The sequence below is a fragment of the Periophthalmus magnuspinnatus genome, chromosome 16 (genome assembly GCF_009829125.3).
Source record: "Periophthalmus magnuspinnatus isolate fPerMag1 chromosome 16, fPerMag1.2.pri, whole genome shotgun sequence".
Classification (NCBI taxonomy): domain Eukaryota; kingdom Metazoa; phylum Chordata; class Actinopteri; order Gobiiformes; family Gobiidae; genus Periophthalmus; species Periophthalmus magnuspinnatus.
In genome coordinates this window covers 9145260-9167698 of record NC_047141.1, presented here as the reverse complement: position 1 = coordinate 9167698, position 22439 = coordinate 9145260, and the positions used below count along the sequence as shown (strand labels likewise).

Sequence of the window (22439 nt, the reverse complement as noted above, 5' to 3'; positions counted from 1 at the left end):
AATACATATAAAAAAAATAGATAAAAATAAGTTTTCACAGCAACCTTCCAACAAAAACTACTACTCCCGGCAAGCCCCGCGGCACGCACCACAGCCTCTCCTGCGTGCGCCGTCATTTCCGGTGGAAGTGCCAATGGATACATGACACAGTTGTTTGGGGCGAGAAAGCCTGTACTCGCAGACCGATCACAACATTACCCTGCCCCGCACTACCGGCGTGTGGAGAACCGACCGACCGCGGCAAGAGACCCCCCTGTCCGCCGCCGCCGCCGCTCGCAGCGATGGAGGCGGTCCCGCGGATGCCCATGATCTGGCTGGATCTGAAGGAGGCAGGGGAGTTTCAGCTGAGCCCGTCCGTCAGGCAGGTGAGCGGAGCGGGGCTGGGAGAGGGGAGAGACTACGGGGACAGGGCTCACGTCCACGGTAGTCACGGATTACCGAGAGACGCTAACCAGATCGCGCGAATAAAGATGCTAAACCTCCGTAGATGTCCATACAACTGGATATTTGCACATGGCGAATTTTCCAGAAGGAGTAGCTTTCGGGCTAGTTTGCTAATTAGGCTACTTCACGACGCTTTTCCTGACCAACGCCTTTGTTTGCTAACGTTAGCTTGTAGCATTTAGTTCACCTTATGAGAAATGTAAACATATATGACTTGTTATTTTCCAATTTTGTCATTAAGTCAGCTAAAACGTACATTAAAGGGTTAGCTAAAGGAACTAGCATGGGAGTGCTTTAAAAACAATCAACAGGGAAATCTAGACTGGTGATGTCAGTGTCACATGCACCTTACAGAAAAGATGACAAATGACAGCTCAGCGTGTCTGCAAATTATTAAAGTTATTTTTGGAGCAGGTTTAGATGCCAGACATTTGTAAACAAGTTATTAAAAAGAGGAGATGCAGTTTTAGGCTTAGGTAACATTCAATCTCCCCAAACCTGTAACTTGTTGACTTTTTGCCATAGAATGAATAGCCTCATAGTTGCTTAGCTTAGTTTTACCCAAGACAGGCAAGCAGAAATGAACACTTTAGTAGTTAGTTTGTATAATAATGAGTTATTTATTCAATCCTTTACAGCTCAACAGAAAACTGAAGAATAGCCTACAATGTTCCCCACTAGTACATAAAAAGTACCCACGATAAATATTGAGCCCATTGTTAAGTTGTACTGCTCTGTATTCACTGTAAAAACTTGCACATAATGATTTTTTATATTAGGACTGTAGGAAACATCATGTATTAGACATGGGAACATTTTATTGTATCTAACTGCTAATGTGGCGGGCCTATTTGTTGTCATAATACTTCCAGTAACTTCTTTTCTCCCTCTGGTTATCTATTGACCAACATTTCATCACCTTCTTGGGGCAGATAAAAGGTTGTGAATTGTCAGTTTTGCAATACAGGGTTCCAACCATTAGATTTGACAGATCATTGCCCTCTGTCTATGTTCATATTAATTTACTGCCATAACTGTGTGTCCACCTACTGGGCAGTAATGTCTTTTTTGAATACATTTCCAGGAAAAAACCTTTTTAAATGGTTGACGGATTAGAAAGTCTTGGCTGACAAAAACATGACTAGTACTACAAATACTATAAACAAAAGGCTTTAGTGACTGTAGCAAAATGTATTAATTAAGGTTACAACTAACAATAATTTTCTTAGTAATAATTGTTTGACTTGAGGACTCGTTGACTATTACTTTTTAAATATGTTGTCAGCCAAATAAAGGTTAAAAGATGGTCACTGACGGCTTCTAAATACAACATATTTACAATTAAAGTCTATTATTGATGAATATGAGAAACTCTTTAACCTTTTTTGACATTTTGATTGAATAATGTCACTCTTATATTTATATGAAAGGTCTTTTGATGTGTGTTTTTAGTCTGTTAAGAGATAATGATTCAAAAATTTAAAAAATTAGATCAAAATATGACTTCAAATGTGTTTTTATAGTCAACTAGTTAAAGCGAGCCTATTCTGCAAAATGTACTTGTCAGAGCTTTTAACCATGTTATAGTTGTTTCCCCTCACCATTTACTCACACAGAGTTGTATTTGGAGTGATTTGTGCTTGTTTGAGCAATCTTTAATCAGTTATATTCATTATAGTTTCACCACCACCGGTATACACCCGCTGCTCTGTACTTACTTCTGTTACTCGCTAGCATGACGTGCAGCTATCTATCATTTTCTAACTCGTTTGTTTTATTAAGTCATTTTAGATGAATATTGTGATTTAAAATGTTCAAATTCTAACATAATGAGCTACAGGTGTCATAGATTATAAATATATAGCAGATACAAGCACAATATGTTGTCTTTAAAATTAGTCGGTTGTTCCAGCCGTAGTGTATAAATTGAAATTTTGTATTTGATTTTTTTCCCAGTTTATCTTGAAGAATTATGGGGAGAATCCAGACAACTACAATGAACAACTAAAGAAGCTGGAGACACTGAGGCAGGTGGGTACAAACTCCATGTTCTAGATCAGGGGTGCTCAGACTTTTTCAGTATGTGAGCTGCTTTTAAAATGATGATGTGTCTGAAAGATCTACCACCTAATACAAAAATGTTAAACATATATTTATTTGCACAACATCATGAGATAATACTGCACAACACAATTGAACTTCTTACATGTTCATAATTACTTGAATGATGATTACTGCTCTGATGACTTGCACTGAATGGAATCAGTGAGGGATGCATAGTTCGGGCGGTAGCTTCTGACAGCCAGCCAGGAGTAAAATTGCATTTTTCGTTTGAAAGCGATAACAGAGCTAATCATGTTGATTACGGTTTTGTCTTTTTTTATAGCAAAAAAAATCATGTTAAACGAAGTATCAGAATTTACTGCATTTTTTAACACAACTACTTCTATTTTACACATCCAACCGTATTTTTTCTTTTACGCATCGAATAAATGACTGGGAAAATCCCCGCAGCCCCCGCGCTCACATTCGTCACCTTCGAGGGACAACAGAGGCAGATTACAAGATAGCCCCATGTCTCCACTTTGAGACGCCGTTTGAATTTACATGACAGCATGACTGGGCGTGGAGTTACGCTGCTGGAAAGTCCGCAACCGCGCTCTGTCGGTGACGATAGGATCCGACGCTATAGGGTTAAGCTAACTCGCACCTGTTTATGCGTGTGCAGCGCCCATGATGTGACCAAGGGTCAGGTGTAATCTGACTGGTTGTCCTGTATATTAGTCATGTGACTGGATGAATGACGGGACGTGATCTACCCAAAATGCCTTCGCGATCGACGTAATGAACACCCCTGTTCTAGATTATAAGGCTGGGCACAAAAATTTGTCACATTTTTTCCTGAATATATTGATTGATCTCTATTGTATTTTATATTTTTAAAAACAAAATTAAAATGAGTTTCAGTAGTGCTGTCATAAACTTCAATCTGTGTCATTTAAAGCTACCATCTGTAAGTTTATTTTGTTTTCCTGTAGATGGCAGATGTGAAAGTACGAAAAGAAAATGAATAGAACTTTTGTACGCGATGCTTTTATGGTGGCTGTGTCATGTTTTCTCATATTTTTTATGCAAATTAAAAAATAAATGAGTTTATCACAAAGTTTGCCTCTACTTTTAATATCCAAAGCACCATGCCTCGTTCCAAGCATCTTTGTACTGTTGCCCGGAACAGAAGCTCATTGTGAGTTCTGTGTTTTTCAGAGTGCAGTGAATGTGACACGGGACTTTGAAGGATGCAGTACTCTGAGGAAGTACTTTGGCCAGCTTCACTACCTCCAGAGCCGTGTGCCCATGGGCCCAGGGCAGGAGGCCGCTGTCCCCATCTCATGGTAGGCATGATACACACAGAGAAACTCGATTCTGGTGTAATACTGATTACTGGCACACACTTTATTCAGATGTCTTTTCTTAAGCCACAGTATGTAACATTTTAGCCACAAAAAAAAAGATTAAATAAAAACATGCTTTTCATTTTGACTGTGTTTATTGTACTGAAAAACAAATTCTCCACTGAGAAGGTTCTGAAGTATAATTTGAACTTTTTATTTACATGGAATCTTGCAGGTGACGTGCCACCTGCTGAAAGTTACATACTGCACTATAGAAGATCATTTGTTCCATCGGATTTAGAATTTTAAATACCACAAAATTTCTCACTTTGAATTTTTTTGTTTCTGAAAGACTATGTTTGAATTATTTTTATTCAAAATTTTTGTTGCTAAAATTTTAAGTGTATATTTTCAATGTATTTAAAAAATAAAAATTAAAATGTCACCTTTTAAATATTTAGCACATATATTTTCAAGCCCTCAGATTCAGCAGTCAAAATTCAAAGTGTAAAATTCAGAGTGAAAGTTTTCGCAGAAAAGGTCCAAGATGTCAAGGCATATGCAATTAACCCTAAATGAGCTGATCTAATTTAGGAACAATCAGGAAATGCTGTAATCTCATCTCTGTGACTTTTTTTACTTTAAGCCCCACCCACAGAAGAGAAAGGCCAATAGGAAACAGCCTGCCTCTTTCCACGCCAGTCACACAAATATAGACTAAGTGAGTGTGACGTCCCCATAGCATTTGGCTCCAGTCAAATGAAGCTCATTGAGGCTAGAGCAATTATAGGGGTCAATTTGGAGCCATATTTGGAATTCTGATCACGAGTATCATAGCAACCAAAGACACAGTCCAGAGCGAGGCTGTTGAAGGTAATGGTCTTTCCTGCCCATATAAAATAATATGTACAAATTATAGTTCATATTCAAATTGAATATTATATTAACAACCATGGCTCATCTTATAGTAAACAATATATCACACATATTTTCATACAACCTTTTTTTTTTTTTTTATATTCTCATGACCAAATATAACAAGTAACAAAGTCTTAACCTAACCAGCTTTAACCAGGAGCAAAATAAGGAAAAAGTACGAGGAGAAAACATTTGCATTGTTGTGGTATACTTGATTGATATTGAAAGCTGATATTCCCATAACACTTTGTGGTATACACCGCACACCCAGCTGGACCATCAAATCTATGTGCTGCTAATTCGACTCTTCATATATTATTCATGAGGCACAATATTGTTTCATTTTGAATAATTAAAAAGAGGCACATAGACTCAGAATAATCAGAGCCTAAAATGAAGATGTCTGCAAACTTCAATTATTTAGTTTGAGCTGTGCTGTCCTAGTTTGGCTTTTGTTATGTTTTGACACATAATTTTCATACATTTTTTGTTTAATTTTATTTTTTGTTTAATTTTTCCTCTTAATGGTTCATGGTTTCCAAAAGCTGAAAACTGATGAAACATTTTGATATCTTGTCTTCAGTGAATATAACATTTTCAAAATAAACAATAACATGGTGATCTAAATGTTATGCTATACCCATAAAAGTGTAATACCCCCTCTTTAAAAAGATACCGTTTGGCCACATATGATAAATTATATGTATATAAAGGTGTTTTGTTCAAATAGCCATTTTTATTTAATTTGATTTTTCTTCTCTTTTCCAGGACAGAGATCTTTTCTGGAAAAACTGTAACACATGAGGACATCAGCTATGAGCAGGCCTGCATTCTGTACAATCTGGGTAATGTGTTCCACTGTCATCATGTTTTAGCCACTTTGTTGAAATTTTAATGACATTTTGTAGTTTAGGACATTTTTTGTGTTTATTAACATGACATTATCACTTACCTCACTCTGTGGGTGATTCCAGGGGCGCTCCACTCAATGCTGGGAGCCATGGACAACCGGGTCTCAGAGGAGGTAATGCCCCACACATGCACAATTACTTTCAATAGGGTAGAGCAGGGGTCACCAACCCTGTGCCCGCGGGCGCCATGTCGCCCCCAAGCCCCACATGAGTCGCCCGCAGACCTGTTCTAAAATTAGCACAACTCACTAATGAGCTGCATCTAAAATTTAATTTTATTCTGTTGCTATTTTTTTTTATCACCCTTGCGTTTATATAGATTTAAAAATGACAATATCTTAAACATATGTTCATTATACGTGAAGTTTAGATAAGTTAAGGTGAACTTTGACCTACTCACTTCAAAGGTCAGTATTGTGCGCGTGACAAAACCAATGCTCCGCTCGCGAGCGCTGTGAGGATGCGCTGAATGCAGTTTCTTACTCCAAAACATGGTAGAAAATAAAGAAATCACTTTCACAACGATTTAAGACTGTAAAAGAAACCTGCGCGTATCTCATCTGCGGAGCGACTGTGGTGACGGCAAAGAGGCACAATGTGGAGGGACACTTCACTACGTCTCACAAAGCTCCACACTAACTACCCACGGGGACGCACACTCCACACAGGGACGTGCACTATGGGCAGAACAAGCCCAGAGCTAAACGCAGCTTTGGGTAAACAACAGGCTTTAAAAATATGTAAGCTTATTTTTCTTTAACATTACATAATTGATAACTTTATGAAACATGGTGCAATGTATATTATTTATGTTTTGTTAAAAACGTTTGTCAATGGATAGTGAAAATGGGACACTTTTCCTATGAGATGTAGTGATATAAGTGTCATCTGGAAATTTAACAATTACTAAGATTAGTAAAGTTTAAGTGCTGAATACTGATATCTGTTTCCCTCCTTGCTCATTGTTGATAATTATTTTGAGAAATCATTAATGTGATCAGTGTGTTCACATAGATGATTATCATTTATCATTATTAATAATGTATAACTAAAGGCAAACTGAGAAAATTTGTTATTTCAGAAGAGCGTCTCAAACTGGTAGCCCTTCATATGACTCAGTGGCCATATAGTAGCTCTCAGGTTAAAAAAGGTTGGTGACCCCTGGGGTAGAATATATTAAAGCATTTTTTGCTATTACATCACGTCACAAGTCGCTGTACCTGATTTGTACAGTGTTAAAAATTAGATAAATGCAGAACTAGTTCATGTTAAATGGTTGGCAGCGGTCCAGAGTTATTCACCACTTTCAATTCAATTCAATGTATTTTGTAAAGCCCAGAATCACAACAGCAGTTGTCTCTTGAGGCTGAACAAGATAATTGATTTAACCAACAGAAAGTTAGAAAATCAACAATGAAACAGACATTGTTCAATTAATCAACAGAAAACAAGCAAATGGATAACTGTCTCAGACCATCCCCTGTCCTTAGACCCTTCTTCTTGACAAAAAGAGAAAAGAGAAACCTCGAGGAGAACCCCAGTGAAGGAGGTCCACTCCCATGGACGTGCAGGCTGCAGATGTGTCCAGGACTAACACACATCCATTTGCAGATAGAGTTCAAGTCTGTAGGGCCAGAGCCCACTCAGCTAAGGGACAGAGGGAGGCTTATCCACGCTAGGGTAGGGGTCATCCTAGCCAGGTATTGGGTCATCCAGTGAGGTGAGGAAAGGAAGGGTCCGGTTCCACAGAACAGGATCAGGGCACAGGAGAGGCATCTAGGGTCCAGCCATCACCGGGCAGTCAGCGGCCAGGCATCTGAAACAGCTGCACATTCACATTTTGGGACAGGGAACAGCATGCGAATAGCAATGAACAATCTCCAGGTGAACTGAATAGTGAATGCTGTTGACAGGAAAAGTCCTATCACACTCCAAGCAATTATTCAAAGCAATGACTGAGATAGGCCGATATATGTGGGGACAATCCTTGCACTTCGACTATGGGCTTTAAAATTTAGTTTGGGCCAATTTGATGATGATTTATTTGGATCATTCCTCTTCTTTTCCTCCTGACTGTCCTCTCTGTATCCGTGCTACTCTCTCTCGTCTCCAGCAGCAGCAGTAGCCACCGACAGTAGCTCCTCCCAGTACTCCACAGCGCTCTCTTGTCTTTCTGATCACCAAAACTGTTATATTACAAACAAATGTCTCAATGAACCATTTTCTGAGTCAAACTTATGAGTGGAGTTTTACTGTCAACTTACAATAACTATCATGCTAACAGCACACTTCCTGGCTTATAATTACATACAGACAGTACACAGTGGTCTCATTTTAATCTTAAGAGCTGCTTTTACGGTATATCTGCACTGGGGCAAAACGGATTAGACTTTATTATTTGAAAAAAATCACATCCAGCTCAGGCAACACCATCATAAATACAACATATCCTTATGATGGAAAAAAGTTAAGTTTTTGACAAGTTGTTGATTTTTATGGTGTTAATTGTAAATACATGAATACACATTGTAATTAAGTTTTGTTGTCCTCTGGTTTGTCCTCAGGGAATGAAGGTTTCGTGCACTCACTTTCAGTGCTCAGCTGGAGCCTTCTCTTACCTGCGTGACCACTTCAGCCACAACTACAGTGTCGACATGAGCCACCAGATCCTCAACCTCAACATCAACCTCATGCTTGTAAGTCTGGGACTGACGACTTACTACCAACATAGGGATTTGAACAAGGACTGATACTGATAAAAGGAAGAAAAAAACAAAACACAAAAATAGGACGAAGTGTGGACATTTCCTGTTTTTGATTGGGAAACTAGAAAGAGCACATGGTGATACTAAAGTTAGTTTAGTCTTTATTTGAAGGGACATTGTACAGAGATATTAAGCTCATAAAAAAAGAGATCTTATAAGTAGTTTCCATCTTCCGTCTCTGATTTACAAAACTTAAGGTGAACTGTGTAACTTTTCTTGTCTTTATGGAGGTGTTATTGATAGTTTTCAGATTTTGTTTATTGCATTGTAATTTGCCATGGAATATCCAAAGGTAAATTCACATATGATAAATGATCAATTAAATGTTTAATAATATTGGCCTATAGAATGTTGAGATGCCATCTTAAACTTGGCAGTTGTGCAGCTTGGAACACTTCACAGTAAGGCATTAAATATATCAATTTCCATGATGATCATGATGAAGCAGGCTGCGGAACCTTTGTCAAAAGTTACGTAGTCCACCTTTGAAAGAAACTGCTTAATTTTTGTTGACAATTACATTATGTTCTCCTTGTTTTTACCACTGTGGTATCAAATTCAGTACTGAATATCAAGCTCCAGTTTAAATACTAATAAATTATTATTGCATTTAAAAAAAATATATAATTGTGAGAATAAATCATGAGAATAATGTGTTGGCAAATAATTGTTAGTTGCAGTCCTACAGTCCTTACATGTTGCAATAATCCTATCGCACTATACTTAAGAGCTGGTTGGTGAAAACAGTTCCTTATTTGTGCCAGCAAAACAGGCATATACTGAAGTAATAATTGTGACAAGCCTGTGTAAACATACATGTGTAAAATTTACCCAGTATAGTTTGTGTTAGTGTGTGTTTATATTAATGTGACTCTCTGTTTTGTAGGGTCAGGCCCAAGAGTGTCTCCTGGAGAAGTCCATGCTGGACAACAGGAAGAGCTTCCTGGTGGCTCGTATCAGTGCACAGGTGAGACGGCTCTGTGAGAGGGGAGAGAGCAGAGCACATACAGTGTTACACAGATGGAGACGGTTGTGTGTCGTCCTGCAGGTGGTGGATTACTATAAAGAGGCGTGCAGGGCCCTGGAGAACTCTGAGACCGCCTCCATGCTGGGCAAGATTCAAAAGGACTGGAAGAAACTGGTCCAGATGAAGATCTATTACTTTGCGTCTATTGCACATGTGAGTACTACATAATATGCCTTATTGCCTTTATAATAAATGCCATTATATTAAGTCAATACAAATGGTACATTAAAGTAGAATTACCCATTTAGTCTGGCTGCAAACAAACTATGAAACTGTGAAACTTGTGATTATTATTTTTTTATTTTAAGTCTGGTGTGGAACATCTCTCACATGTCTCTGTATGTTGTCCCTTCAAATACAAATTATAGCTAAATGGCTAGTTTCCATCTGCATTCCCTGTTATATCTTTTATTGCCCTGTCAAAACACCATAACGTTTACTATGATGTGAACCTTGGAAATGTGTAAGATGTAATTGAATCACTCAAAATGTGTTGACTACAATGGATAATGTGCTCTGACAACTTTATTTTTTTATCCAATGCATACCTATTGCTGCCAGCAGACGGCGAACAAAACATGGCATAGAAACAGCCTGTGATCAAACATGTCTTTTCCATATTGATATATTCCAACGGATGTCATCAACATTCCCTGGGGGAGTGATGCTAACTGTGGGCTCTACTCTGTCTGAGGCATTGTTAAAATTTAATCTGAATTTTTTGTTATCACAATCTGACCAGAAAGAGCTGGTACTACAACAGGCAAGCTGATTTGTGCCATTAAAGTCCCACTAAAATAACAATACAGTCACAAGCTAGCTAGCATTAGCCAACAGTTTCAGTTAATCTCTCTTATATTTTTTGTTGAAAATCAAACATTTAAACAGGACCATGAAAACGTGTATAGACCCCTGAAAATGTGTTGTTTAAATCCATTTTGTGTTTTTTCTTGAGTTTTCAGACCGTCTTAAAACTTTTTTGACAGTGTGCATTGTGTCACCATAGTAACTGCTGAACATTCCACCATACAGATACATGCAGAACACCTCCAACGTGATGTCACTGCAAAGTATCAATAGACATTTTCAATGCATAAGAGAATGGGTAAATTTTTCTGAAAATATTTGCGATTAGATTTGGGGTTTATGTTGCATAATGCGATTCTGTTCAAAGTTCATAAAAAAAAGTTTAAACGTGTCTCGAAGAATTGAGAAAAACATTTAAATTTGAACTGACAACTAAATTAATTGTAATTTCAGAATATGTTTATACAGTTCTAAACTACAGGGTTAGCAGATTTATGCAGAATAACACAGGATACTTTGTTGTTTGTGAAGGAAATTATGGTACTTCAAAAACTGCAGCCTTGGCGATTTGCTAATTGCCTCCATTCAAATTGTGATTTTGATTTAATTGTGATTAAATTCACAGACCTAACATATTAGGGCATTCCATTTTTGTTTGGTAATCACAACCAAAAATGCTATGCTTCTTTTGTCTCTTGCCAGCTCCACATGGGGAAACAGGCGGAAGAGCAGCAAAAGTATGGAGAGAGGGTGAGCATGCTCCTCTTCTGTATGGACCCATTGATCACTTATCTGTTATTCTTAAACAATGTGGTCTTTTTAGCTGGCCTACCTACAGAGCTCCATGGATAAACTTAATGAAGCCATTAAGCTGGCCAAGGTAAGACGGTGTTTATGCTGCAGTAATGATACAATTAAAGGCCCTGTACCTGATTGTCTTGCATGTATTTAAGCAAAAAGTGGTTTGCCCCATTACAGATATATTATATAAACAGCTCTTGAGGTCAAAATACTGTCTGATAATATAACACTTTATAAGTAGATGCAGAGTTTCAGGAAGTGTGCTGTTAGCAAGCTAGTTGTTGTTGGCATGAAAGTTGTAAAAAGCACTTAGAAACTCATTGAGGTGATGCTCTGAATTAATAAATTATGTGAGGAAAAACTTTAGACCACTGCAAATTATTTAAAATGAACTAGTTCTGTTTTTCATATTTTTAAGACTGTAAAAATAAGGTAAAGCACCTTTTAATAATAATGTGTTGTGTATTCTTTTCGTATAGGGTCAACCTGACAGTGTGCAGGAGGCCTTGAGATTCACCATGGATGTCATTGGTGGAAAGTAAGCCAATCGAACGATGCAACGGTCTGAATAGTGTTGAATCTGAAAATGAGAACTTGTTTATGTAATTGCACATGCAGGCATAACTCTGCAAAAAAGGACAATGACTTCATCTACCATGAGGCCGTTCCTGCTTTAGAGACTCTAGCTTCTGTCAAAGGTAAGAGAAACACAACACTGCAATCAGAAGGGCATCTGGTGTAAAAAGATTACAGATCATTGTGTGGCTGGTTTTAAAAAATAATGCCAAATGTTTTATTTTTAAATATCTTAAATGTTTCTCATGACATAGGTGCTCCTCTGGTGAAGGCTCTCCCAGTGAATCCCACAGACCCCAGTGTCACCGGGCCGGACCTGTTTGCCAAACTGGTGCCTATGGCTGCGCACGAGGCGTCCTCACTTTATAGGTCACCACAAATATACAACATCTTTCATATGATTTTTTTTTATTATTATTGAAGTTACAAATGCAACCATGGTTCTATAAAACTTTCAGCACTGCCCTCTGGTGGTCAGTCTGCTGGTCAGCCGATATGAAATAGATGAAAATGTATTACGTTTTCTGTTTTAGTGAGGAGAAGGCCAAGCTGCTGAGGGATGTGATGGCCAAGATTGACAGCAAGAATGGAACGCTAGAGTAAGTGAACGTGTACAATATTCAATAAATACTCACTAAAAATACAGTCCATGCGGCATCATTGTGAAAGTGGGACATTCTTTAAACGTGTGGGAAGATGGATAGGGGCCTAAATGTCTGTGCAGGAGACCAAAACATGGACAGGACAGGTGGTCACCCTATCTCTTATCCGTACCTTACTGTAAATAAAAACAAATTGGATTAGCGTTACCCTGTGGCTTACCACCAGAAGAAACCCCCACACTTTGAGAAGCCTTTCTCATTGCCCATGTATTTGGAGCAGTGTTGACAGTGCTGTTGTGTGTTTTGTTAACAGACAGTTCATGGACTCTCTGGGCCTGGAGCCGGACTCTGTGGATAACTTGGACATGTACAGCCACATCCCCCCGGTCCTGATGGAAAAGTGTGCAGCTCTGAGCGTCCGACCTGACACAGTCAAGAGCCTCGTGCAGTCCATGCAGAGTCAGTGCAAAACACCTGCCCAAACACACGCACCACACACTTCCACATCAGACAGACAAGTTTGATTGTTCTGTCTAATATAGGCTGTGTGAAAAATGTTATTGTTTTCACACTTTGTTCTTTTGGTCAAACAGTGTTAAATCTAACAAATGAATAAAACGCTCTGAGATAAAGGATGGGCCACTTGCCAAGCACAACTTTTCAACATCAGGACAATAACTTGAAAAACATGGGGATTTACACTCCTAAAAACCTTGTCAAAAGATTTTACACAAATAGGTTATGTTTAAACTCAAAATCTCACATACTATTCCTTTTTAAGTATTATTATTTTACCTCAGACACATATTAGACAAACAGAACCCCTCTCTTTGGAAGCAACTGTAAAACTATCTTTTACATTCACATCCCTCTCTCCTCCCAGTGCTGTCTGGCGTCTTCACCGATGTGGAGTCCTCCCTGAAGGAGATCCGGGACGTCCTGGAGGCAGACGAGGCAGGCGAGAGGGCAGTGCAGGAGGCTGTGGGGGCTGGTGTGTCCGCTGAGCTCCACCCCCCTACACAGGCTCAGACGCTGGCAGAGATCCGCAGGGACCTAGAGAAATACATGGAGGCCCACGACAAGGCCAGCTTCACCAACACAGAGCTGCACCGTGCCATGAACCTGCACATCCACAACCTGCGCCTCCTGGGAGGGCCCCTGGACAGTCTGAGGGAGGCCCTGCCCAGCCCACAGCTCTCTGAAGGTGAGGAGCTTTTATTTCAGCTTTACATTAGAAGTTAAACCATCTATGTAGTTTAAGGTCAGGGGTGTTTCATTAACGAATGCCTAGTTAAATAATAATGCATTGGATTTATATAGCGCCTTTCAAAGTGCCTTGCAATACAGTATTCATTCACTCCACACTCAGTGGTGGTAAGCTACTATTGTGGCCACAGCTGCCCTGGGACAGACTGATGGAAGTGAGGCTGCCCTTCTGTGCTGTAGATCACCACAAATAACACAGCATTCATGCTAGGCAGATGTGTCTTGCCTTCTTGTCTTAGGACACATTTTGCACTAGAGACACCACTGGGAATACCAGCTGCCACAGTGAGACAACAGTCTCCCATCCAAGTACTAACCAGGCCCAACTACAACTACTCTGACTACATCGAGCATTGGCATGGCCAGAATGGTACTCACTCATTCTGACTGAATATTGTTCAGTGGCCTGATGACAATTTTCATCTCATATATATATATATATATATATATATATATATATATATATATATATATATATATATATATATATATATATATATATATATATATATATATATATATATATATATACACACACACACCCCCCCCCCCCCCACACACACACACACACACACATATATATATATATATATATATATATATATATATATATATATATATATATATACACACACATACCAGTTGTATTATGAAAGTAAGTGGTACATTATAAAAACGTCAGTACATGGTGCATTTCATATATGATTGTGTGTTATATCAATGTACTTGATATAGTTAAAATAAACAGTATTTCTTTATTGTGTCAGACATCTGCCACTGTAGTTGTTTTCTATGAAGTCTTTATTCATACCTGTTACATTTACAGAGGAGGTTGCTGGGCTCCAGACAATGAAACGAATCCTGGGTAAAGTGCAAGAGATGAGGGACCAGAGGAGCTCCTTCGAAAAGCAGCTACGAGACCTAATCCAGCAGGATGACATCACCTCCACCCTGGTGACCACAGAGAGGGCAGATATGAAGGTATGGGGCTGCTTTACATGGTTAAATACAAATATTTTACAACGATGAGGTTTGATTAGGTTTGTAATCTTGTCCACAGCGGGTCTTTGAGGAGCAGCTAAAGAAATATGAGCAGCTCAAAGTTTACATCGATCAGAACTTGGCGGCTCAGGAGAACATCCTCAAGGCCCTCACTGAAGCCAATGTGCAGTACGCCTCTGTGCGAAAGGGCCTGAGCCAGACGGAGCAGCAATGGAACAGCACTGTGCAGGGGCTGGTGGGCTCCTACGAGGCTTATGAAGATCTGATGAAGAAGTCCCAGGAGGGTAAGGACTTCTATGAAGACCTGGAGGCCAAAGCCTCTCGTCTTCTGGAGAGGGCTAAGGCTCTCTGTCAGACCAGAGCAGAGGAGAGGAAGCCTGTTCTGGACAGGTGCGTACTGCAATGACCAAAAAGTACTCATCATTTTAGAATGAGTATTCTTATACATTGTTGGCTCTTGTCTTTTTCAGAGACCAGAAGAAGCCCCCTGCCCGGCCCACAGCAGCCAAGCCATCGCTTCAGCCTAAGGCCCCTGACGTAGACTCGGCCTGCTCCAGTCTGGAGGACGCAGAGCTGGCTCAGCTCAGTGCAGCCATTTTGGCTCTAGGGGGCGACCTCCCTGAAGAACTGCGAAGTCTGCCACCGGACATGAGCGCTCTGGCCCCTGGAGCTCCTCGTGTGCCCGGTCCTGAGGCCTTCCTGCCCCCTGGCACTAGCACTTCTTTGCCCTGGCCTGGAGCTCCCCCTGCTGCTTTGCCCCGCTTCCCTGCCAATCTGCCCCCTCCAGAGCTCCTTGCCCGTATTGCACAGTTTCCCACATCTGGCTCTCTACCTGGTACCCAGGGCCCCCTCCCACACAGACCTGTACCTCAGATGGCCCTGCACATGCGCCCACAAATCCCCCCTCCCCAGATGCCTCGTCCACAAATGCCCCATCCTCAAATGCCCCCTTCACACATGACCTCTCCACAAATGCCCCCACAGGCTGCAGTTCCCAGGTACCCTGGACCCTCTCCCCAAGGTCCCCCCTCTGCGACAGTGGTGCCCACACCAGTGCGGCCCTCCACAACCACAGTGAACACTATCCAAACTCCAATTCCAAGCTACGCCCCCACACCTCGCCCCCCTCCAGTCTCCACAGGCTACACCATGCCCCCTCACATAGGGGGGTACCCACAGTACCCCTCCGTGTCCCAGCCAGGGCTGCCCATGCAAGCCCCTGGACAAGCACCTGCAGTACCACAGCAGCAACAGCAACAACCAAAGCAGTTCCCCCAGGCTCAGGCATACCCTGCCCCCCACCCCACTGTACAGGCTCCCCAGCCCTACCCTCATGGGTACATGCCCCCACAGCCCCGTATGCCCCCACACTATCAACAGACATTTACCCCTCAACAGAATGGGTATCCACCCCAAGGCTACCCTACCCCACAGGGGTATATGCCCCAACAGGCTGCACATATGATGCCAAGACCCGGTCACACCCCTCCAATGCCCGCCCAGGTACCCCCTCCACAAATCCCCCCCACATCACAGCCAGCCCCTCCCACATCTCAGCACTACATGCACCACCCTAATCAACACATGGCTCCAGGACCCCCAGCCCCACATATGCTCCCCCAACAGCAGCATATGGGCCCACATGTGCCCCCCCATGCCCAAATGCAGATGCCCCCTGGCCCAAATGTACCCCCCACGAGCCAAGCAATGCCCCCAGTCTCTCAGAACTACATGCCCCCCGTCAGCCAGCCGCTCCACCCCTCACTACGCCCACAGCTACCCCCACAGCTCCCTCCTGTGTCCCAGGCTCACATGGTCCCAGGTCCTCAGATGCATGTGCCCAGGGGTCCCGTTCCCCACATGCCCCCAGTGCAGCCACCCCCACCGGGCCACAGCGGGGTATATCCTGGAGCACCACCAGTCATGCCCCAACAACCTTTAGCACCACAACCTGCCCCTCCCCAACAACCGGTTCTTCCGATGGGCCACCCCCCTGCTCCGACCATGTACCCTCCCGGCATGTGCAACAGCGGACCCTCACCTGCCCCTCAGCCTTCCCCTGCTCTTCCCCCAACGCACATTCCACCTGTCCAACACATGATCCAACCCACACCGGGAGCTCCCCCAGTACCACCCAACGCACTGTGCCCTTCTCCATCACCGTCTCCTTCCCCAGCTCCCCCTTCCCCTGCCCCTCTGGCTATCACTCCTCAGCCTAGACCCCCCACCACCCCGGGCACTACCCCCAACCCCACCCTGCCCTCTCCCTCTACGGTCTCGCCCTCCACTTCGCTCTTTCAACGGCAAAACTCCAGCACGGACGACCTCCTCTCCTCCAGTCCTGAAAGCCAACACGGAGGTACCAAGACGCCCACCAACGTCCTGCAGCCTACCAAAGCGGATCCCCAAGATGGAGAACGGCGCAAGAAGAACTCTCAGGGGGTCCTCGTCATCCAGGGAGACCCCTACCAAGCTCCCGAAAGAGTGTCTCGCCTTTACAACGAACTAGAACGCTTCAGGTAAAGTCTGATAACATTGTGTTGAACTGCACGGGTCCTGACTAGAACCACATGCGTCCTGTGCTCAGGTCTTTGCACTGGCTCCTGTGACTGAGAGAATAGATTTTAAAGTAGCTCTGATTCTGTCTATCCATGGCCTAGCACCAAAGTACATCTCTGACAGGTTTTTGTCATATGAACCATCTCATGCTCTGCAGACCTTAGGGACCAGCCTCCTGCTGTAGTGATGATTTTAAAGACCACAATTTATGCATTCTTGTGGCTTTTAAACATCTAACTTAAAATAATGTGTTTATTTGGAAAACACTTTATAAACTACACCTCCGTTTCCAATGAGGCATTTAGGAGTTGGAGCTCCTTCTGCTGTCGGCAATGGAAATAGCGGTAAACAAATGTCCTTATCCCCCATGAATGCTATACTAATAGAACCATATGTTTGTTGTGAAAAAATTGACCATTAAGAGTCCAATGATGGTTTATTGGCTTAAAAACTGCTTAGGAAACTGCAACTAAAAGGAAAAATGGGAACAGAGCATCTTTAAGAGGCCAGAGAAAACACCTTTGGATGAATAGATCAATGAATCAAGTGCAAGCAACATATAACTCCATGTATGCTTTTGATGAGGAGACAACAATAACGTTCATTTTGCAGCATTTTATAATCTTTCTTATTCTTAAAGCAGTTTGAATGACTTGTGTACAAATTGTTCTACACAAATAAACTTGCCTTGACTTGGCTTTAGGTCCCAGGTGGACTCTCTGGAGCTGCCGTCGGACAATGAGGGGGGCATGTCTGTGCTGGATGCTCGGTGGAAGGAGCTCCAGGAGCAGCAAGAGAAGGATGCGAGGCAGCTGTCCATTGCCATTGCGCGCTGCTACACCATGAAGAACCGCCACCAGGATGTGATGCCCTATGACGTCAACAGGGTGGTGCTCCAGTCGGGCAAGGATGACTACATCAATGCCAGCCTGGTGGAAGAGCTGTCGCCGTACTGCCCCCGGATCATTGCCACTCAGGCCCCTCTGACGGGCACCGCGGCAGATTTCTGGCTCATGGTGTATGAGCAGAAGGTGTCACTCATAGTCATGCTGGTGTCTGAGCAGGAGCTGGAAAAGGTGAGAGAGGCTGGCTACTGGGAGTTTTTGTGTGTTGCTGACTGGATTTACTAGGGACTGGCACAGATGGTACACTGGTTTAAAAAAAAGTATTGCATTTTCAATTGCAAAAAAAAAGAACTTTTTATAAATGATTATGTTTGACTAGACAAACTTTGCATACAAAAATTGATTTCTGTGTCCTCAGGGAAAAGTCCTGCATTACTTCCCAATGGAACGTAAGCAGCAGTTGTCCCAGGGCCCCATCACCTTGAGCCTGACTACGGTGAAGAGCATGCCCACCCACACAGAGCGTATGATCAGTCTGCAGTACCGCGAGCAAAGCCTCAAGAGGACTGTGGTACACCTGCAGTTCACCTCCTGGCCACAACTGTACGCAAAAAAAAACTTTCTAGACGCTTTGTTGTACTTTTAATGAGATATGTTTTTAACTGTGGTATCCCCATCGGTCTTAGGGGTCTTCCTGACAGTAAGAGTAACTTGCTACGCTTCATCCAGGAGGTCCACGGACACTATCTGCACCAGAGGCCCTTACACAATCCTGTTGTGGTGCACTGCAGGTGAGATGTCTGGATTTAAAGAGGGCGTATTATGCTATTATGATCTCTTGTGGGCCCTGTTCAAACCCTCTTTGTAAAGTTTGTCAGTGTGTGTGGTTTTAGCCGTGCAGGCAACCTGACCATTGTCACACACAATCTTACTTACACATTCATATGGGCAAAGTATGTAAAAGGTTTTGTGTAAAAACACAATAACAGTATGCGATATTGAATAGCTAACACTGAACCCCAATACTTCTGGTTGACAATGCTTGAATGTCACTTAACATTTGACATGTTTTACAGTTTCATATATTCTCTAATCAAACCATTTTTTGGCTTGTGTTTCAGCTCTGGCGTTGGTCGCACCGGAGCCTTCTGTCTCCTGTACGCTGCAGTGCAGGAGCTGGAGGCCGGCAACGGCATCCCCGACCTGCCTCTGCTTGTGAAGAAGATGAGACAGCAGAGGAAGAACATGCTGCAGGAGAAGGTCTCACTCACACCTCATACATTAGTCCCACTTTAAGGAGAATGTAGAACCTAAACAACTAAACTCCTCACACAACCGTTTCAAATAGAGCTGCTAAACTGGGAAATACCTAGAGCAGAGTTTGGGGAGGGGCATGGTCTGGACATATGAAGAATAGTGTGTTTGGTCTGACAGATGTCCAATTCAAAAGTTTACATATATCTTTTTTTTATCCAATTCCAGTTGCACTTGAAGTTCTGCTATGAAGCGGTTCTGAAGCACGCTGAGCAGGTTCTCCAGCGCCACGGCATCACTACTGCCACCTGCAGCAAGACCAACAACACAGCAGCTGCCAAGGTGGGTCACATAGGAACAACTGATATGTCTACTCTGAATGCAGATAAAGTCCTCCAGATGTGTTGATGGTTTTAGTAGTAGAAAAACAGTGACTGTAGGTAGTGTTACATCTTCTGTTTTCACATTATGCTTCAAAGGAGTACATGGAGCTGTGGGCAGAGCAGGTACCTACTTTCATGTGTGATGTTGTAGAAAGGTAGAGTGGTGGGCTCTGATCCCTTGTATTTTGGTCCCATTGGTAACAATTTAACTTTTTGTAAGATCTGATTTAACTCAGCCTTTAGTTTAGTCCTTACTGAGTCCTCCAAGTCCCTGATTCGGTTTCTGTTGAAAAGTGTGTCTTCTGGTAGTCAGTCTCTTGCTTGTCTCCATGGAGATGTCATTGCCTGAATGGACCACAGCATCATACTAAGTTTATCTATCTCCATGGAGACAAGCAGGGGGCCTATAGTTAATACATGCAAGATAGATTACATCGTTTTAATGCCCAACTGGAGAACATTCTGCACTCATGCACCCACTACCAAAAATCTTTAGGTCCAGATCCTGGTCTAGTCCTGGTTAAGTCCTGCCTCACCAACAAAAGTTTGGTGGTACTTTATACAAAGCCCAGCTTTCTGAAATGGTCCTTGGAGTAATAATCATTGATGTAAGCAAAATGTACAAATCTTTGTGATCTTAACCTTAATCCTTTCTATGCTGCAGTCGTATTCCAGACAGGAGTCTCAGCAGGACATCGTGATGGGGGGAGACCTGCCCATCAGCTCCATTCAGGCCACAATCGCCAAGTTGAGTGTCCGGCCTCCGAGCGCCACCGACCCCTCCATGGACCCAGAGGAGCGGGCCCCTTCCCCCCCAACCTACCCCAACCTAGACTGCTCCCCTCCAGACCTCATCCCTCCCCTGTCCACCCCCACCATGTCCCCCACCAAAGCCCCCTCCTCACCCTCACATCCCAACAACAATAACGGGCTGGAATCACCAGAACCAGAGCCAGAGCACAGCGGCAGTCCACCCCCCGTCGAAGAAGCCCCAGTCCCAGCTCCATCCTCCCTGGAGCTCCTGGCCTCCCTGGCTCCAGAGGCATTCTCCATGGAGGGCGGGGGGAAGGGGAAGCAGAGAGTGACCAAACAGAGCTTCCTGCAGCCGGCGGAGGGGCAGGGGCTGCATGGGACCAGAGCCAAGGAGGAAGGGGACCCATTGAGTAGCCTGGACCCCCTCTGGAGTCTGAACAAGCACTAAAGCCAGAGTGCAGACAGCTAAAGAGGGGTGGGCTATGGCCAATGATAAAAATACACAGTAAGACACTACACTTGGATAAAAAACATGAGGAACAAATACTTAAAATCACAATATTAAACTTGATTTTAAAGTTTTCATAAATTTCTATTTATTGACATTCTAGGCCAATGGAAAATTTAAAGAGGGGGTATTATGAAAAATGTACTTTTTGGAGCTTTCTGCCATGTTATAATGTTCCTTCATCAAAAACATGAAGTGGTTTGATTCATCTAGCAATTTCTCCTGGGCCCCATTTGAACCCTCCTTACGGTTGGCTGTAAAAGTCTGGTTAAAGCTCAGCCTACCTCACCCGTGCTCCCACATGACCATTTTTTATAAAACAAAAACAAACCTGATGCGATGTGCAGTCATTTCATTAGTGAAATCCACACCAATAGTGTTGTGATAGCGCTATGTAAGGAGAGTCACGAAAAAACGAAACTGAAACTAAATAAACATTTATATGTTGTTCTTGGCAAATAAAGCATTTTCAAAAGGTGATGGTGAAATATGTGTTAGCAGTTAAAACCCCATAGAAGTGTAATACCCCCACTTTAATTTCTCTGATTTTGCAGTTTTCAAGTACTATTGCAAATAGATTTCAGATTTATTTATTAAAATCTAAATTCCAACCGCTAAGCCAGGACACAAGTTGCATATATTTACAGAACACAACAACAATCAACACTGAAATCGAGATAAATATTCTTAATCTTCAATCTGAATTCTAGTTATATTTTGACTAATTTTGTTTTGCCAAGAGAACAATTTCATCCGTTATTAGTAAGAATGGAGGTGTCATTTAAAAATTTGGTTGCTGGAAGAGTTGCGCTGTGTAGTTGGATGCAGTTTGGGTGCCTTATGTTTTATTAAAAAATCCAAATTTAAGCACATATTTCACTCCTTTCCATAGTTGGTTTCTGTCACTTTGCTAATTATTTCAGAATTCTGTGATTATTAACTTGTTTAGCATCTTGCTATGTGGATGTTAGCTGCAGCGTTGGCCACATACAGACTGTACAAGGCAAGAAGGGGAATCTTTAGTTTAACATTTAAATTATACATTAGCCCTTTTCTATGCGCTTAATCAAGTTGTCACGTTGTTATTGAGTCTTTTTTTCTCAGTTAACATACTGGCTTTAAACTGTGCTTTTTTTTTTAAAACATTGAAAGCTTGGTGGTCTGTGTATGTCTCCTAACTGTTAGCCTTGTGATTAACTGATAAATAAATAATATTTTGATACAAAGTATTGAAAATTCTTTTATTTCATTCAGATCTACTTTAAGTTTGGATGACACAACTTCTTTTTAGTACTTAACTGGAATATTATTTGGGGTTTGTTTAATTCACACTGGCTAAAACGCATTTAAAACCACAAAGTGCGCCTGTGTTTTTTTTAAAGTAAATACCATATGTTAGCATCACATTTTAAAGCCACAGTATGTAACTTTTTTAGTAAAAAGGGACTAAAATAAAAGCATGTTTTGTGTTTTTGGTTGCGTTTATTGCACTGAAAAAAATCAAACGAGCGTCTTTGCGGCTTGCATCTCCACAAATCTGACTCTTGTTTGGTCTGAAGGAGGGAGTTCTTTTGCTTGTTTCCATAGAAATTTTGTTCCTTTGGCTATAAACTTTGGAACATTCTC

At 42.1% G+C, this 22439-nt stretch overlaps 1 protein-coding gene across 1 annotated transcript; it reads left to right on the top strand.

The window, feature by feature from the left end:
• Window positions 1-131: 131 nt before the first annotated feature.
• ptpn23a (protein tyrosine phosphatase, non-receptor type 23, a) lies at window positions 132-22156 on the top strand. The gene is made up of 25 exons (XM_033981623.2): window positions 132-365; window positions 2401-2475; window positions 3709-3836; window positions 5523-5599; window positions 5729-5778; window positions 8230-8361; window positions 9317-9397; window positions 9479-9610; window positions 10967-11014; window positions 11088-11144; window positions 11545-11603; window positions 11684-11763; window positions 11896-12010; window positions 12175-12240; window positions 12557-12702; window positions 13127-13447; window positions 14336-14490; window positions 14570-14901; window positions 14982-17030; window positions 17774-18146; window positions 18334-18518; window positions 18602-18706; window positions 19037-19175; window positions 19398-19511; window positions 20217-22156. The coding sequence occupies exons 1-25, from the start codon at window positions 282-284 to the stop codon at window positions 20751-20753; spliced, it is 5640 nt and encodes a 1879-aa protein (XP_033837514.1). The 5' UTR covers window positions 132-281; the 3' UTR covers window positions 20754-22156.
• The last annotated feature ends 283 nt before the right edge of the window (window positions 22157-22439 follow it).